General features: G+C 43.1%; 1 protein-coding gene across 6 annotated transcripts in view; it reads left to right on the top strand.

The window, feature by feature from the left end:
- The window catches only part of sick (sickie), a 116,253-nt gene that overhangs the window by 78,454 nt on the left and 19,958 nt on the right, over positions 1–17,841 (top strand). For all 6 annotated transcript variants that reach the window (XM_086908185.1, XM_086908186.1, XM_086908184.1 and 3 more), the window contains 2 exons: positions 222–460; positions 692–843. In XM_086908185.1, the coding sequence (XP_086764311.1) occupies positions 222–460; positions 692–843 (391 nt within the window). The remainder of the gene's footprint in view (positions 1–221; positions 461–691; positions 844–17,841) is intronic.

Raw genomic sequence — 17,841 nt, 5'->3', positions numbered from 1 at the left:
GCGGGCATTTTCTTTTTTTTCCTTTTTTTTATACACGAAACAAGATTCTCGAAAGGAACGTTTCTTTCGAAGAAACAGTTCGAGTGTATCGTTTCGCTTTCGTCGTTCGATCGAATTTGCGGAGACGTTCGGTTTATTTTCGGTGTAATCCATAAGTAAATACCGAGTGCGAGTGAGTTCTTGCAACGATTCAGACGGTTAAACCTCCTCTGTTTTCGCAGATCCACGAAAAGTGAAAAAATGTATCCGTCAATGTTAGTTAGAGGAAGTGGTGCCTCATCCTCCGTTGGCGAGGAAGTCGGGATAGGGATGGGCGTAGGCGTTGAACCGTATTACAGTGTCCCCGTAGGATCTGCCGGGTGCACGGGCCAGCACTGGTCCCAGCCGACCTCTCCAACGCCCACGCACACTTCCCGCCAACCGCCTAATCTTTACCAACACGTGCACAAGGACGATGATAGTAAGTTTCCGTTTTGAATAAATTTTAGACGATCCTTATTTTTCTTCCCCTCTTAAACGTTCGTTCATTGCAAATGATAAAATTCTATCTAAAGTTATATACAAAAGTTTCACCCTCCATTTTTATTTTTTACTTTTTTGTTTGTTTGTTTGTTTTCTCTCTCTCTCTCTCTCTCTCTTTCTCGTGAAAAATGAACGGAAAAAGAAGAACTTTCCCTTCTTTTGCCTTCAGTCCATGGTTCTTCTGTATCTTTGGTATCGACAGCAAGCAGTCTATACAGTTCAGCCGAGGAGAAACAGGCGCACGAGCTGAGAAAATTACGTCGAGAATTGGTAGACGCCCAAGAGAAGGTCCACTCGTTGACAAGCCAGTTATCGACCAACGTGAGTATGTTATTATTGTCTGGATAGATTATCTTGGAGATAAAAAGTGAGCTTAATGCGCTTTAAATCGTGTATATATCGTGATTTGCGTATCCTTCTATTTATGACGTCATCGCGATACTGCACAATCGCCGCGCAAAAAACCTTCTCTCTACTCCGAGGCGAGATTAGTCGAGTTTATTCTCATTGTGGTGAGCGAATTGGTGCAAATGATAATTAAATCATAATTAATCGAACGAGACAACTGGCCGGGGAGAAGTTGTTGCGGTTTTCCTTTAACGAGCCGACCAAACCTGTTGCAAACAATATTTTCTCCGCTCGTTCTGCGTAATCGATGATCTGCTATGTATTGGTAAAGGTTTGTTATTACGTTTTATATTATTTCCAATACGAATATATATGGATAAATTAATATTTTCGAAAGAGTTTATCGAATTTATCGCAATTTATACGTACAAATAAGAACAAACGTAATTGATTGAACGCGTTACGAAACATTTTTTTTTAGCGTAACACGAAGAATCTTTTTACACCGATTCTTCAACTCTAATTTAATTCGTTTCGAATTTACGTAATTTTCAATGCAAATATATACGCGGTTATTAATTTAAAGTGGACGATTTTATAATGGGAAAAATTGGGTTAATAGAAGCATCAATTGCCGGTTGATTAATTCTAATGGTTTCAAACGGTTTACGAAATAGACGAAAGGTTATAGAAAGTAATTTCAAATTACCCGCGTTATTCTCCAGAAGAGCGAAAGCGTCCTTACAGCTGAATGGCTGTTTGGCAGAGAAGATGAGTGGCCTCGACCAATCGGACGCAAAGCGGCCACTTACGGGCATCTTGGATCACCGTGGCGTGGATCGGTAGTCAGTTTACATTCAGTTTGTGCCGAGACGCGCTACTCGAGCGTCGTACGTTGCTTCGTTTACGGACGTACGGACAAAAGCTCGAGCGTGTTCTTTTTTTTTTTTTTTTTCTTCGTCGAAAGTGGACGATCGAAGGCCGTGGTTCGATGTTGTGCGACAAAGTGGAAGCGCATTGTTTATCCCGAAAAATTGATTCGTGTTCTGTCAGTGATGAATCGGCGTCCCGATCGACGACGGTCGAATCGATGTGCGTGAAACGTAATCTTCCAACGCGGCAAAGTGGTTGAAAGAAAAGTAATTGAAACGAAGTCGTTTGTCTGGTTTCATTTTTCGTCTCGTGCCGTTCGCTTGCCAAATAAATATTTTATTTCGCCTTAAACTCTACCACGCTCGCTGTGACGCTTCCTTTCGTTTGTTTACCGTTTCAATCGTTATCTTCTCTGCTATCTATCGAAAAAAGATAAAAGAAGAGCTCGTATTACATAATAACTTTTCTTCCAGAGATTGTACAAGTTGTACGAATAACTTGTAATTTGTTGTAACTTGTTGTTTCCCTGAATACACATCTCGAGCGATCGATCCAACGTAATATGTCGTATACGACGAAGATAGCCGGTAAAAACTCGTTGGGATAATTTGAACTATGAATGCATCTCGTAAACTCTCGAGACGAATCGAGAGATATCAGAATGTATCTAACGTAGTGTAATAACATGTTTAGATACAAATTACAAATTGCCCGATTTATTTCAACGCGATCATAGCTATTATCATCTTTAACGAGCTATAATCGCGACATCGAAGTACATAGCGAATCGATCAATTTCCCACACTTGTTTGCACGCAAATCTCTATTTTCCTTCGTTACGTTTATCTTTAACTTTCGTTTTTTGATTTCTCTATTTTATACTATATGCTACGAGAACATCGATAAATTTAAATAAGAATTTTTTTTTTTACTCGACCCCTTTAACGCTGTTGGAATTGATAAAAAAATTTCGATAAACCAAATTAGTTTCTTGTAACCTTTTCAAGGTTTATTATTAAGAAGATGATAAATTAATCGTTGCGTAATTCAGAAATACGCGTCACATTAGAGATATTGCTAGTTTCTTTTTTCCCCGCTCAAATCTTTTCGTAAGCTATCTTATCTCGCTCTTAAATCCATCGCCTCTATCCACATCCACTTTTCTCTCTCGCCTGTATTTTGACTTTTCGATCGATTAAGCGGAGAGGAAACTTAAACAAACAAATCTCTCTGAAATAACAAGAAGAATATAACGTACGAAACGACGAAGCGATGACGGGATATTTATCTGAATTTACACCGAAGCGTCTGAGAAAGAAGGGAGAAGAAACGAATCGATTTTTGTTTTATTACCGAAAGTTCGTTTGCCCTCGTGTCTTATATGGAACTTGTTAAGCACAATGATCACGCACGGTTACAAGACGATAGAGACAAATGATTTACACTAGCCTCTTTCCGCGCTCGACACGTCACAAAATCCTATCGAAGTCACGTTCGGAATACGTAAGAAAAAAGAAAGAAAGAAAGAAAGAAAGAAGGAAAGAAGGAAAGAAAAGAAAAGAGAAGAGGCGCGCTATCAGGTGGATATGTGCGATTGGAGAACAGGTAGCAACCGTAATAGGGAAGCTCGCGTGGATAAATATAAAATTTTCGATACAGAAGTCGAGCGGAGCTGAGAGAGTCCACTATATATGGTAGGAAAGAAGCGCGCGTCGTTCCTAGGAAACGAGGCATCTCGAGTCGCGATCATTTTTGCGACCAGTGGCATTCCCGTCGCGTACATCTCGGCCCACTATCATCCATCCGTCCGCTACCTCGTCTCCCCTCCCCCCTTTGTCTTTTTCTCGCGTTTCGTGCGAGCATTCGTCGAGCGGTTGGTGGTTCGTCACTCGTGCGACCGGTCGTCCAACACACGGGAAACGCAACACGGGGAACTCCGCTATCTTTCCTTCCATCCATCTCCATTTATAGTTATTCACGCCTTCTACGGCCCTTGTTACACGCCGGTCGCCCGGCGAATCCTCGGTGTTATGCTTTGCTCGGCGACGCGCACGCGTCGTGACAACCAACTATCGAACTTGATCGCATCGCTCCGCGATTAACGTTCGTTTCGGTTGAACCGAACCGTGCGCGCATGCGCAATCCTTCGACCCTTCGAGTAAAGTTTGGTTAGGAATTCTAATTTGCGGCTAATATTTCCAGTTGAAACTCGAGATATGTTGGCCACTTGTTTAGGAATCGGGTAACTCGTTGGTAATTGGAGGCAATTCTAGAAATTTAAATAGGCTTAGGAATCTTGGGTCGAACGGGATTTAGTGGGTGAACGATAACGGAAACGGTTGCGTCGAAATAATTTTTCGTATCTTATATATATATTAATGATTGGTTGTACGCGTTGTCGAATCATGTTCGCGATATAGCGTTTCGTTCTATAAAACATATCGCACAGGACCCGATTTCCAAATGATTTATGGAATATTTTTACAATTTTTTGAATTTTTTGTCGCGTTATTAGATCGCAAACGATATTCCTCCGTTTTACTTCGAAATTAGACTCGGTCAAATGATACGATTAACGGAGAGACACGTGCACCGTTTCGAAAGACTTTCACTCGTTTTGTTTATATGCACGACATTCTCCGTAATTTTGAATCATTGCGAAGCAACGAGAAACTTTCTTTTTCTTTTCTTTAGTACCCTCCTGGATACTTTATGTCTGTCTATAATGTGAAATTTTTCATCTCGTACGATAGATAAAAAAAATATGAAGAAATATTGTTTATTATTTCCATAGTTCTCCACGTGGGAAAATAATTAATTATATCGTTCACGCGTTCAATGTTTCATCATTGACAGTTGTTTGCTCGTAATCAAAATTCCACTAGATGCTTTTAGCCGGAAGCCAAGGCAACAGGTATCGGTGTGGTAGGACTTTCTAACCTCGTCGGAAATGCTGCACGCACGATCGTCGATGTTATATTCTTGCGCAAAAAAATCTGGACGGATCGTCCAAAGTTTGAAAATTATTTCGATCGTTTTGTCTTTTATGGAAAGAATATAATTTTTCGAAAAACCAAGTAAGGTTAAGTTTTATCGTTTTATCGTCGAAACTGTCGTCGCGATAATTTGAAACGCGCATGGTAAGAGCTCGAACGAGTCGTCGAACTGTAAAAATTTGTAGAAACAAAATTTACGTGACGTAAATCACGTTGACTAACGCAAAAGTTTAAAGTTGACTAACGCGAGTAAATAAGAACGTAATCGGTAGCAAGCCGACAGGATTAAACAGTGGGCGCGATAAATTCGTCGATAAGATAGTTTCTCAGTTTATCGAGAAAGCTTTGGTAATAAAGTTTTTTGCTTGCTGTCGTAAAATTACTTCACGCGAACTATTGTTGTTCGACGAGATGGTTGCTCGAACCGTTCCCAAAGGAACATTGTAACGAAAGGTTGTGTCGGGGTTGTGCATGATTCGTTTTCATTCTTTCCACACGTGTATCTACGACTGAAGATTTACGGCCTCGGTTGACCCTAGATTTTTTTACAATCTTGGGCTTGTATCGTTCTCTCCACTCCCCCAAGAAAAGTATACCTCTACTATTCCTCGAACGGCATTACCGGCTTAAACATTTTTCATCCGATCGCTCGTAAATCGAGCACCGAGTTTTTCGACGTCGCGACGCATTTCTATAATTTTCTATCGATCCAACGAACGAAACGATGTTTTCGTTCAGATATCCGTTGGATTTTTTTCCTTTCTCGTATTTTTTCCTGTTTTCACATTTCAATTCCATCGTCAACAATGTACACGTTTGTTATACACATGAAAAAGAATGTATCAAGGGCAGGTTAGCTAGAATCAAGAGATTTTTGTCTCTTCCACGCGTATAAAGCTCGCATTTTCTCGCGTCGATGCCAATGGAAAATTTATCTGGGATCATTAATTACGGGAGAAGAGTTTTTAGATGAAGGTTTTCGATAAGCGGCAACGTTGGATACCGGAATACGCGTACATATATATATATATATTGCCAGCCCAGATATTACCTCGTTTCTATTAGCAATTCTAGTATATGACGGCATTTTTCTTACGATATTCTTACGTCGTGATCGTCCAACGCGCATATTTACGATTAATCGTCGATATAATCGGCGACACGCGCGACTTTATAACTTGCGCGTAATTTCCGGTTTGCCCGCCAAGATTCCTACGAGACGAAACGGGAAAAAAAGAAAAAAAATTCTATTCGTACGAGGAACGATACATTCGAAACGATCTTTATTGACTTTGAAAGAATTTATACGATAAAGAACGTGTCGCGAAATTTTAATCCTCATTCTCATTATGTACACTTACGACGACTTAATTTGCAAACAACATTTTAGAATAATGTTGCGCGTTAATTTTTGAAATTTTTTTTTCATATCACGTTCTTTTTTTTTTTTTTTGCACGTGTAATTGCACCAGTGCATACATTTGCAATTATTATACCACACCCATACGCGTGACATTATTAAAGAATAACGCAACGAAAAAAATAACCGTCCTGGAAACCATCTGTCTCGCCACCTCTTCGCGCTTCTCCCTTTCTCTGTTTCGTCGCGATCGAAAAATTCTCATTCTTATTTTATCTCGATATATAGAGGGATACAGCGGGGCGGGGCACGATTTTTCAAGTGTCCCATCGAGGACACAGCAATTAATATTTATTACCGTTATTACGCCTTATTAAAAATTATTAGTCTTCGTTAAAAATTAATGGGAAGTCGTTGGTCGGCCGATGGGGGGTGGAAGGGAGGGAGGGAGGGAGGTTTAGATTTTTTACGTACGCCGCGGCATTGTCGCGGTGGAATAAATTAAACGCCTCTTCTCTCCAACAAATATCATTATAACCAGCTTGTGCTTTATGAAACTTAATTTCTCTCTCTCTCTCTCTTTCTCTCTCCTGAGAGAGCTACAGCTCATTTTACGGTCTTGTTTCATACCGTCCTCTATTTACGTTCGGTATAATTTCGCTTCATATTCATATTTTTCTTACTTCTCCCTAAGTGAGGTTATTCTCTTCGAGCAACTCTTTCTCGTTAAACCCACGAAACACCAACAGCTAGGATAAAACGGAGAAGTCTTTCTTATTCGCGAAGAAAGAATCGATCGTGTTAGTTTTCGTAGGAATCGTTTTTCAGGAGGCGAGAAAGCGGGAGAAATAATCGGTCGTGCCGTGTGAAGCGGCGGCGCCACGAGCGTTCCTCGTATATACACGCTTTATTGATATTCCATTGACAAGGCATTGGCAGCTAGGGGGCGTACTTAGGGCGCTCGTGTGTGTGGAAACGGCACGACTTCGTGAACTTGCCTCGAAAGACATCGTGTACAGACCGCGTGGGAGTTCCGTTAATCCGTAAGGAACCTCCAATGGCGCAGGAAGTCGTAAACTCTAATTGTTACCATTGTTCCTTATCGAGAAATGATAATTATTAATCGCTTCGTGTCCTTCGTGAAATTTACGACGATTCTCCTAATTTCTCTCGCTTTATTTTTCACTTTTCTAATAATATCTATAATTAGCTAGAATCACGTTGCAAAATCAAGTTGTTTCAATTAAATTATCCATCACGTATCGAAAAAGTTGCGTAAGAAATTTTCTTGTGTGGCAAAAACCGAGAGGGAAAACGGATCGAAACTTTTGTCGTTCGAATTTAATAGCTTTCTCGAGGATAGGGGGGAAGAGACGAAAGAAGTTTGTTGTCGTCGTCGTTTACCAAGCGGTACGAGGAAAATCGATCGAAGCCTAGAGAGAAGAAAAAAAAAAAAGGACGCGGTCTACGCCAATGGGTCTGGCCCGGATCCTCCAACCTCTTCTGACACTAGTGTTACTACCAGCCCGGCTTTTATCGATGTTTTTCTTCCCGTCAGAGCAGCCCGGATTTCTTCTTTTCCTCGTGCTCTGCTGCCCTACCTCCGCCACCCGAACTCTCGAACCCGTTTTCTTTCCAAGGGGACGAAATAATAAAAAGAAAGAATTAGACGAAGCCAACTCGAAGCCACGTTGAATAACGATTGTTTCGATGAACCGAACGAATCGATTGCAGTGATTAACGATTTATAAAAAAGGGACGTGTGCATTGTCCTCGAACCTGCGAAAGGAAAGATTAGAATTAGTTTAATCGAATCTCAATTTAATCGAATTCTCTTTCGAGTGGATGGAAGAACAAGAGAAAGAATTTACTCGATCGATGACGGAGTCGGTATCCGTTCTATCTTTGAAACTGTGTATAAATTGTGCTCTTCGAGAATTGTCGTTCGAGTAAAGTGCCGTTGATCTTGTTCAATGATAAAAAATTGAGCCGTGATTGGCGGAGTTGAATTTTTTTCGAGAGAACAAAAGCGAGAAAGTGCGAGGAGGAGGATGGTAATGATAATTCATAACGTCTCCCGTGGTTGGAGACGTTTTAATTCGTCGACTCGCATGTAGATGGGAGGAAAAGGTATGGGCAAAGGCCTCGTGGAGATGGCGCGGAGAAGAAGATCGCGGGGACTTGATTGAAGCCAACTGGCCGGCCAATCCCGTACTCCGCCTTATTAAAACTCGTGCCGTTGTTTTGTCTTTTGTCTCTCCTTTTAATGTCCGGCATTAACTAGCCGCCTCGAACCCGCGCGTCCGTCTTTGTAACCGTTTCTTTTGACCTCCCTTTGCTTTCCTTCTCTCTGTTTCTTATCTTTCTCTCTCTCTCTCTCTCTCTCTCTCTCTCTCTCTCTCTCTCTCTCTCTCTCTCTCTCTCGCGTCCGTCGAACGAAACGATGCCAATTTCGTTCCCGCGTGTGTACGCAATTATATAGGATTATCAGTGTCGTAGCCGATTGCCAAAATTACGCTCTACGCTTCCTTTCCCGAGAAAGTCGTGTTAACCGACGTGTTTGCACGGCAAACGTATCATTGAACGACGAAAAATGGATGTTAAAGTAAAATTTGAGGTTAAACGCTTGATGAGATGCGGTGGCGCTGCGATCTGTCCGCAAACAATTCGAACAAATTTCGATCGGAATTGATGAGATATACGATACACAAGGATGAATTTAATTTTCAATACGCACGAATATCTTTCCTCGAGCCACGCGTCGTCGTTATCTCTTCGCGTATCTCGATCGATCTTTCGAATTGTGCGAGTGTTCGTTCGCCGGAGAGACGTTAATTTTATTTAGACAGAAGCTGCACCTGTGCCTACACGATTCCCCATTAAATTCCCCCTTCCTCGCTCGTTCATTTCGCCAACGTAGGAGACGAGCGAATCGTAGGGAGAATCCCCTCCCGATAAAATCGTGCAGTAATAAACTTTCTCGAATTAAATGCGAATCCTCTTCCGTGCTTGAAATTGATTCACGAACATACCTATTTATGGATTTCGTAATTTAGGGAAGAGATTTGGAAAAGTGATCCTAAGGATAAGTTTCAATTGCTGATCGTGAAAATTTATTTCATCCTCATTTTAAAATTAAACTTTTACAAGACAATTATACAATTTCCTTCTTTTCTGTTATCGATATAAACACCTCGACGAAAGAGCTGTTGACCCGATGGCGATTAATAGAAGAATCGAGTCGATCGATCGGGAAAGAAGGGTGGTGCTTCTGCGTTTCTGTGTAAGCATAAGGCTGCTCGATCGAAAGAAATGTATACTCATGTGCACGGCGGTTAGGTGCGCGGTGTTGTTGTACCCGAAGGCGGCTATCATCGCGGGAAAAAGTGGTAGGTGACGAGAGAAGAGAGAGAGGCGACACGGTCGAGTTCTTTGGAGGCTGGATTTTGTTTCGCGTTCTCCGCGGCGAATCGATGATCTTCGCTCCACGAGATCCTTATCGAGGTTTATTCATCTTTCGAAATGATACAAACAACGTTTGCTCGCCTTGACATCTGTGTCGGGATAAGCGAAGGAAAATTCGATTTCGTCGTTTCTTTTTTCTTAGTCCAAGCTGTGTTTTAATCGGTTCGTCGAGCGAGGGAGGAGGAACGAGGATGGGAAGGTTCGGTTTCACTTTTAATTCCTCCGCGGGACGGAAGAGCGCGCGGCGGGCGCGCGTATTCATCGCGAACTCGCTTCCGACTTTGCCTTTTTTAATTACGTCCGCACGACCCCTCCGTGTTTCCTTCATCCCTCTCTTTTCAACCTGCGTCGTCCTCTACATCGATAAGATAATTCATCGTACGTACAGCGTACACACTTTTTATCTCGTCTCCCTTCTTCTTCGAGACTCGTTATTAACACCGAGGAAGCTCCTCGGCGCAGCTGCAACCAGGAATTCGAGGCGAGTACTACGTTCGAGGAAAAACATCCGAGATATTTAACCGAGTCAACGAAAAACGCGCGATCCAGAGATTAATTTAGCGCGTTTAAAGGGAAAATTTCGTTTCGAAAAAAAAAAAATTATTGTATTCGAACAATAATATATATAAATATATATATATATATTCGGCTGGGATTAATTTGAAAGAAGGGAGGAAGGGTTGTCCGATATTTTTATTATTCCTCGAGACGCAGTTAAACAAGGATTACGCAACACGATTCGCAACGCACGACACAATATTCGTTCGGCCTCGCGTCAATTAATTGCCATGGAGAAGACGTTTCGTCAAGGTCCTGACATTTAACGGGTCGCTGGATTCTTCGAAAATAACCGGGAAGACAAATGACGAGGAAAGATGGCGCGGCATCGTTACGATCCTCGTACGAGAAAGAGTGAGAGAGGGGTGAGGCATATATGCTGGCATCCATCAACGGAGAAATTCAAATATGACCGGGCAAAGGGGAAGGTGGAGGGGAGGCGAAAGAGGAGAAGGAACGGAGAGAAGAAAAACACGTTAACGATACGAGGAACGTGACGTATCGACATCTTCGAAATATTAATATTTATGAGCCTCTTCCTGCAAACCAAGGAATGAATGCACCTGCGTTGTTGTTGCGTGTACTTGCGCTCCTCCGCGCGGCTCGCGACGGAACTGCAACTCGTCCTTTCGTCAATACACGCGTCGCAATTTCTTTCTTCTCTCCTCTTTCCTTTTTTCGCAAACGTGGCCGCAACGTTTGCTCCTCTCGCGTAGAATAGAGAAATCTCTTCCCCTTTTCAACAATTTTTCGATAAATTGCAACGGCGAGAAATTTATTTTTAGAGAAAGATAAATTGTTGCGATTTTAAATTTTACATTTCCATCAGGGAGGAATTTTGTATTATTACGAGGAGGGGGGAGGGATAATCAGAGCGCGAAACTAGAAGATATTAGAAAAATTAGAAATAGTTGTAATGATTATTCGCCGAGCGTGTCGAGTTACGGGCCGCGACTTTTTCTTTTTCCTTTTTTTTTTTTTTTTTTTTTTTATCATTCTCTCGCGATTAACCAGGAATCCCGGAAGTTTTCAACTTAATACACGTCGTGCACGGTCTTAACAGCTCGCAATAAAATCGGACGTAAAACTGGGAAATATTTTAAAAGCGTTAAAAAGAAAGAGGAGGGGGGGGGGAGATTTGAAACGATCTCCAATTATCGAAGCTCGCACGATAATTCGATTATCGATCGATGTGTTTCTTTTTATAAAAAAAAAAAAAATCGTTTGATATATATTTTATTCCGATTCTTAGCATCTCGAAGAGAAAATATGAACTCGAACTTGAACTTGTTCCACGATTCTTTTTCAATCCTTTTTTTCTCCCTCTCCCTCTCTCTCTCTCTCTCTTTTTTACTCAACTTTTCTTGCACAGATCAATCTCGATCGATAAAAATCAAGTCGGGTTTTATTTATTACGCTCGCGTAAAAAAACTTACCGGTTCGACTAGGATTATAATCCTAACAGATTGCTCGTTTTAAACAACGTTGATCAGGCTGATCGATTAAAACGCGAGTTATCCTTAAAATTTTTCGCCCGATTCTTCGAAATCGAGTGAAGAAAACTAGACGGCCGACCCACACGATGCAAGAATTTAAGATAGCTGTTTACAACGAGTTGTCGTTCGAGAAATGGTCGTAACTCGTCCGGAACTGGTTTATTTGAAAAGCTAATCGATACAAATTTACGGTGAACATAAATTTTTTCCAATAATTTATCCTCGATTCATTGTGCTTGCGCATCTTTATATTCTCTCGCGAGAGAGATCAACAACCTCCACTTTGCACGACGTCTTTTCGTTCAGTTATTATTCGATCGATACGATGACAACATTGCATCCGATTTAAAAGCCAATAAACAACGTAACAATTGGAATCGTTGGAGGAAGTGGCTTTAAAAAAATTTATCTTTACGTCATCCTCTCGGTTTCGTCCAATCGACGAATAATAAATTTTCTTTCTCGTATTTCGTATTCCTGGAAAGTGGCGCGCGCGTGCGCAACGCGGGACAAAAAACACGGAAAAATGACGTATCGGATTCTCGTGTCGTTCGTCGGAGGAGAAGAACGATCAGAGGTCGTCTCGATTCGAGCCGATACGCGTCAAGAATTCATTTTCATCCGTTTAAATAATTCAACTGCTGCTCCCAGGTTGAGTCGCATTAAATTGCGAAATGTGCACGGCAAGAAAAAAAAAAAAAGTGGTCTCGATTCATCGTCCTGCTCAAATTCAAATTCTAATTCGATCCGAATCGAAATCGAATCGTCGCAGAAAGCAACGACCGATGAATGTCGCTTTCGTACATTTTCAGGGAAAGATTGAGGGACGCATTTTGATTCAATTTTTAATCGAATCGCAAACCGATCGATCTCTCTCTGTCTCGGGATAAACGATCGATTAATAGTACGAATTGGTCGATCCTCGGTTGATCTAGGTCAGTGGTTATCGTTGTTAGTGGGACACGAGTGGAACTTTCTTACGTTTCTAATTATACAGATAAGAATTTTCTGAGAAAAGTTTTCGAAGAATCCTTTAAGTAATCGTCGACGCTATCGTGAAAAAGTTCTTAAAAACAGTTACAGTAATGCGATGATAAATCCATCTCCGTTGGTCATCGAATTAAGATAAACCAGAAGATTTTATCTATTCTCGTCGTCCAAACGTCTTCTTTTCACAATATTTTCTTTCTTCGAATCTCTTATTAAGAACGATTTCGCGATTTTTCTACGTGCGTAATCGTAATCGTTCTTTCAATAACAACTTTTTGCTCTCGTAAACTGTTAGGGACGTAAAAGTTGACACGTTACGTCATCCCGCACGAGACCTAATTTGCTTATCACCAGATATTATTGCAACAGCTGCTTTCAAGCGCGACCTCCTCCATTCGTAATCTTCTTCTTCTTCTTCTTCTTCTCTGTATTATACGATTGTAAATAGCCCGTACGCGCGCTATTGATACGATATTCTGGTTGCGACAGTAGCGCCACTATTACTGTCTCTGTCCAAGTCGCTCCACTCCACTCCTCTCTCTCTCTCTCTCTCTCTGTGTCTTCGTTACATAAAATGGCTGGTTGTAACACATTTTTGTTCGTTCGTTAAACGGATGAATGGGAGGTTGGCTCGTAGTCGACACGTCGCGTTTTATATTTGTAACGACTCGAATCGATCCGTGCCTCGATTTCACGTCTTAAATTCGTTGTTAAATAATCGCCTCGCACGAACGTCGTTTCGCGTCGAACGCGCACGCGCACGCGAGAGGAACTAGGCTAAGAAGAGATTAAATTTATTTTTACAGCTTGCAAAACTCGTAATAACAATTTTTTACAGCGGGAGCATTAAAATTCTCTTTGTAATTTTTCCTTCCCATTTCTTTTGTGGAAGCGTCGCGGGAATTAATTTTTCCCCTTTTTCTTTTCCTCTCCTCTCTCTCTCTCTCTCTCTCTTCACCGGAGAAACCAGACAAACCATTCGTTCGCTCTCTAACGAGCGGTGAATCATTTCCGTAGAATTCGTTTCATTTCGAACATCGCGAAGAACACCGTGGAAAAGAGAATAGAGAAATGCGAGAAGACGACGCGAGATTGGACGGGATAGGTCGGCCGAGGAGGTCCGTTTGCTGATCGATCCTTTTGCTTCGATCGTTCGCGAGGAAAAATGCGATGGATCTGAACGTGTGCTCGCGCCGGGTCCACGACGGTTACGCGACGATAAGGTCGAGGGGCCGCGCAAGGCCCCGGGCCCTCTACAGATCCGACTCCGAGGAACTTCTGAAGGAGGGCGGCGGCCCCTACGCCCTCCCCCGCCTCTCCAATTTCCCCGTCGACCCCCACCAGCCGGCCAGATGGTCCGATTTCGCCAACGATTGCCACCTGATCGAGAATTACGCCACGCTGCGGGGAGGTTGCGGGACCATCGCCTCGAGAAAGGTGGCGGTGGAGCAGCAGAGGAGGGTGGTGACTTTGAACACGTTCTCGAGCAAGGCGAAGGGTTGCCAGCGACGGGACGATCGGATCACCTTCGATTCCTTTCGATCGAGCAACGATTCCTCGGTCATCACCGCCTCCTCGACCATCGATCCGAACGAGTCGACGGGGATCGAGGCGGCGGAGGGGAGGGGAGAGACGAGGTTGAAGAAGGGAAACAAGCAACCGATCTACGCGGTCCCGAATATCTTGTCGAAGTCGTCGAGGCGCGATCGTCGGATCGCCGTAGTGGACGGGAATTACGTGGCGAGCGGTGACCTGTATCGCACCACGGCCAAGTACATCGAGGATATAAACAAGAACATAGCCGAGATCGACAAGAGTTACGAGGAGTTGAAGAAGAGCTCGAATCCCGACGATCCCGGTTACGGTTCCATCAACAAGATCGCGATCAAGGAATTGGATCGATCGTGCAACCTTTACGGCTACGCGAGGAAGAGGGACATGGCGCCCATGCCCCCGATATCCTGCGACTTTGGCGAGAGCTTGGACGAGAGGGGCGAGAGGCAGGAGGAGGAGGAGGAGGAGGTGGTCGACCCGAGCGACAAAAGGAACGAGTCGGACAATTGTTTCGTTTTCAAAAGCAGGCCCAACTCGTTGGGCAAACTTCCGCCGAAATTGCTGCCGAGATCGTCCTCGATCGAGAACGCTTCGAGGCACTCGACCGGCTCCACCGCCACCACCGCCTCCTCCTCCTCGACCACCACTAAATCCAGCGAGTCGTTGTACGCGATCAGCGAGGCGTGGACGAGCGTGGACGCTCGGCGAAACGTGGAAAGGAATCTGTCGCCGCGTAGCGCCAACGCTGAGGACGAGATCGAGTCGAAGGACGAGTCCGTGTCCTCGACCGACGACGACAGACCGATCGTCCGTTCCGTGGATCGTTTGCCGCCGGTCACCGGTCCGATTCGAAAGAATCGTTCGAGAGTGGACCGCGCGGACGGAACGTGTTCGAGGAGGGAGACGGTCGAGAGAAATTTCCAGGAATCGAGAGGAGGAGGGAAGGTTTGGGAGGGGAACGGTTGCCCGGGGAGAAGATACGACACTCTGCCCTCTCGAAGATCGAGAGCCTCCTCGAGACCTCTTCACAAATCGAGCGAAGACGTTCTCGACGGTGAACGGGTGAGATCGTCGTCCTCCCTTCGAAGGCCTTGCGCCAGCGACGTCGATGTCAGTCATCGAGATCGAGACGACGATCGGAGAAACTACGAAAATTCTTGCCCCTCTTCCCTTCCCTTCTACTTGATGGACGCCACCGACGTTATAATGCACGGGCGGATGGACAGAGGCCGCAAGTTCCGCAGGCAGCATTCGGATCATTTCTCGAGGCTGTTCCACGGTAGGACGAGGCACAATTCGTTGGAATCGGAGGAGGCCGAGGACAGGGATGATGATGATAACGAGGATGGTAATAATTGTCGGCGAGGCGGCTTCGCCACTTTGCCTAGAAGAGGAGGAAATCTGTCGAAGGAACAGCCGTCCAACGATCCTCTCAGACGTTTATCCGGCAACGTGCCGATCCTCGAGCCGCTTTACGAGCACGCGGTCAGCGATCCGGTTAAACCGAGGAGCACCGAGAACGTGATTCCTTGGTGGGAACTGGCCACTAGGAAGTACAGGCATCGAAGTTGTCCCTCGTTGCAGGTAAACAAAGCTGAAAAAAAGGAAAATCAATCCGTATTCGAGTTCCTTAGTTACATTACATATACGTTTCGCTATCCTTGAAAAATGTGAAAACTTGTATTCTTTTCTTCGATCCTTTTTCGCTACTGGCGATTTTTCCGCCGCGCCACCAAAAACGGCCGCGTTTAACGCCTCGCTGCAACCCGAGTTGCTTTGACGGTGTTTATCGAAAAGAAAAACGTTTCCTCGAAACGAGGTATTTGTAACTTCTGAAACATATTCGCTTTTTAATTGCATTATTTCGAATCGAATAACATTACGGAATATAATAATACGATACAATTGTACGATAATCCTTGTTCTACAACAACGAGCGAGACTCGTGGTAAGAAATTTGGGCCAAAAACTATAAGCACGAGTCTGAGTCGTCGTACTTCGTCCGGACGAAACGTAAACAACGCGAGCTTGACTCGTGCTACTTCGTTCGGACAAAACGTAAACAACGCGAGCCTGGCTCGACGCGTGACCTTGTTTATTGTGGCCCGAGAAATAGAACGAGGAATCGATACGTCTTCTTGTCTTATTTTTCGTCATTTTAAGGTGGATGGAATAAAATCCGTTGGAAAATAATTAATCCGAAAAAGGTAAACAAATTTGAAAAGTAACAAAGTATATCTTCGCGTCCGTTGTTGGAAAAAAAGAATAAATTATTTTTCTTCGGTAAGTGCTAACTTTATTCGCTACAAGTGTTCGTCTCCAAACTATTTTGGCATTTTTTTCTTTTTTGGTGATTTTTATTATCGAGGAATCTCGTGAGAAACAAAGTATCGATGCTACATTTCCAGAGAAAGATACTCGATACGCGATAATTCAAATCGCTCGTCATACATACAATATTTGGCATTTTATGGACTATAGTTATCGACTATAGTAAATAGAAACAGTTAATCCTTCGCGTTGCAACGTTGACTCTCGGTTTGATGCGACAACTCCAGCGATGACAATGTTTATTTATGTTTGATTTTTTAAAATCTTCCTTCACGAATAGATTCCTAAACTCTTTACGTATAATCTTATAAAACGTAGAATGATGTATATCCGTGATCGAGCTACGTTTTCGACAGTTCGAGTTTTGTGAACATAGAATACGGTAATGAAATTAGCTCAAGATGAATTTGATTTTTCATTATTAAAACGAAATTATTCGTTGATAAATTGACGATAGTATAGTATAAGAAGATGAAAAATAAGAATAATAGAAGAGGCGCATCTTGTTTCAACGATAATTAAATTATTATTAAAATATCGCAACGATACAGATTTTAATATTCGACGAATTCTCTCTCTTCTTTGTACGGTAAAGTATTAAAATACAAAAGTTTTAATCAGCTAAGAAATTCACGGAACGGGAATCGTGGAGTCGGCCAACAAGCGAGAAAGGCCTTGGAGGATTAAAGTCGCGCGGAATCTCGATTGGAACGATTCCACTCGATTCCGCTACTTACGCCTAACGATTGTTCGAGTTCTCTTCCTCGAACTCGCTAATTGCAGACCTCGAACGCTGCCACGTTATTGCGTTATTGTGTAGCATTGTTGCGCTCTTTCGTCATCAATCGAGGAAGAAAAATTATTTATACTCGCGATCTTAATTCGACAATGGTAAAAGCGACGACTAAGATGATTTTTCACGGGAAAAAGGAGAGGAAGGAAATGAATGAATTCGAACGCGGCCGCTCTCGATCGTCGGTGATTTATCTCGCCTTGCGTGTCATCGCTTAAACCGGTGCGGGTAGGTGGAGATATACACGAATAATAAATTCGATAATAAGACGTGACGGGTGGAGCCGTCAAACGAAATTAAACCAAGCGCATACCATTGAACCATTAGAAAGACGATGCGTAATAAAGCGTAGGTCGACAATGCCACTCTCGTGCTCCCGATTGAATAATTATGCACCGAATATCCTCTCCTCTCAATTGTCTCCTCCCCCTTTTATAATATTCGCTTTTTCCCTGTTTCTTCTTCGTTGCAGAATATCTGAGAATTTGTGTTTCAAACTTTCCTTCGATCCGAGCAAAATTTCGAAACACGAAACTATTAGGAACAGAAACGTAT

Source organism: Apis florea, unplaced genomic scaffold (assembly GCF_048593485.1).
Source record: "Apis florea isolate Af1SG1 unplaced genomic scaffold, ASM4859348v1 contig_3068_pilon, whole genome shotgun sequence".
In the NCBI taxonomy this organism is placed as follows: Eukaryota; Metazoa; Arthropoda; class Insecta; order Hymenoptera; family Apidae; genus Apis; species Apis florea.
This window is presented reverse-complemented; position numbering and strand designations above follow the sequence as displayed.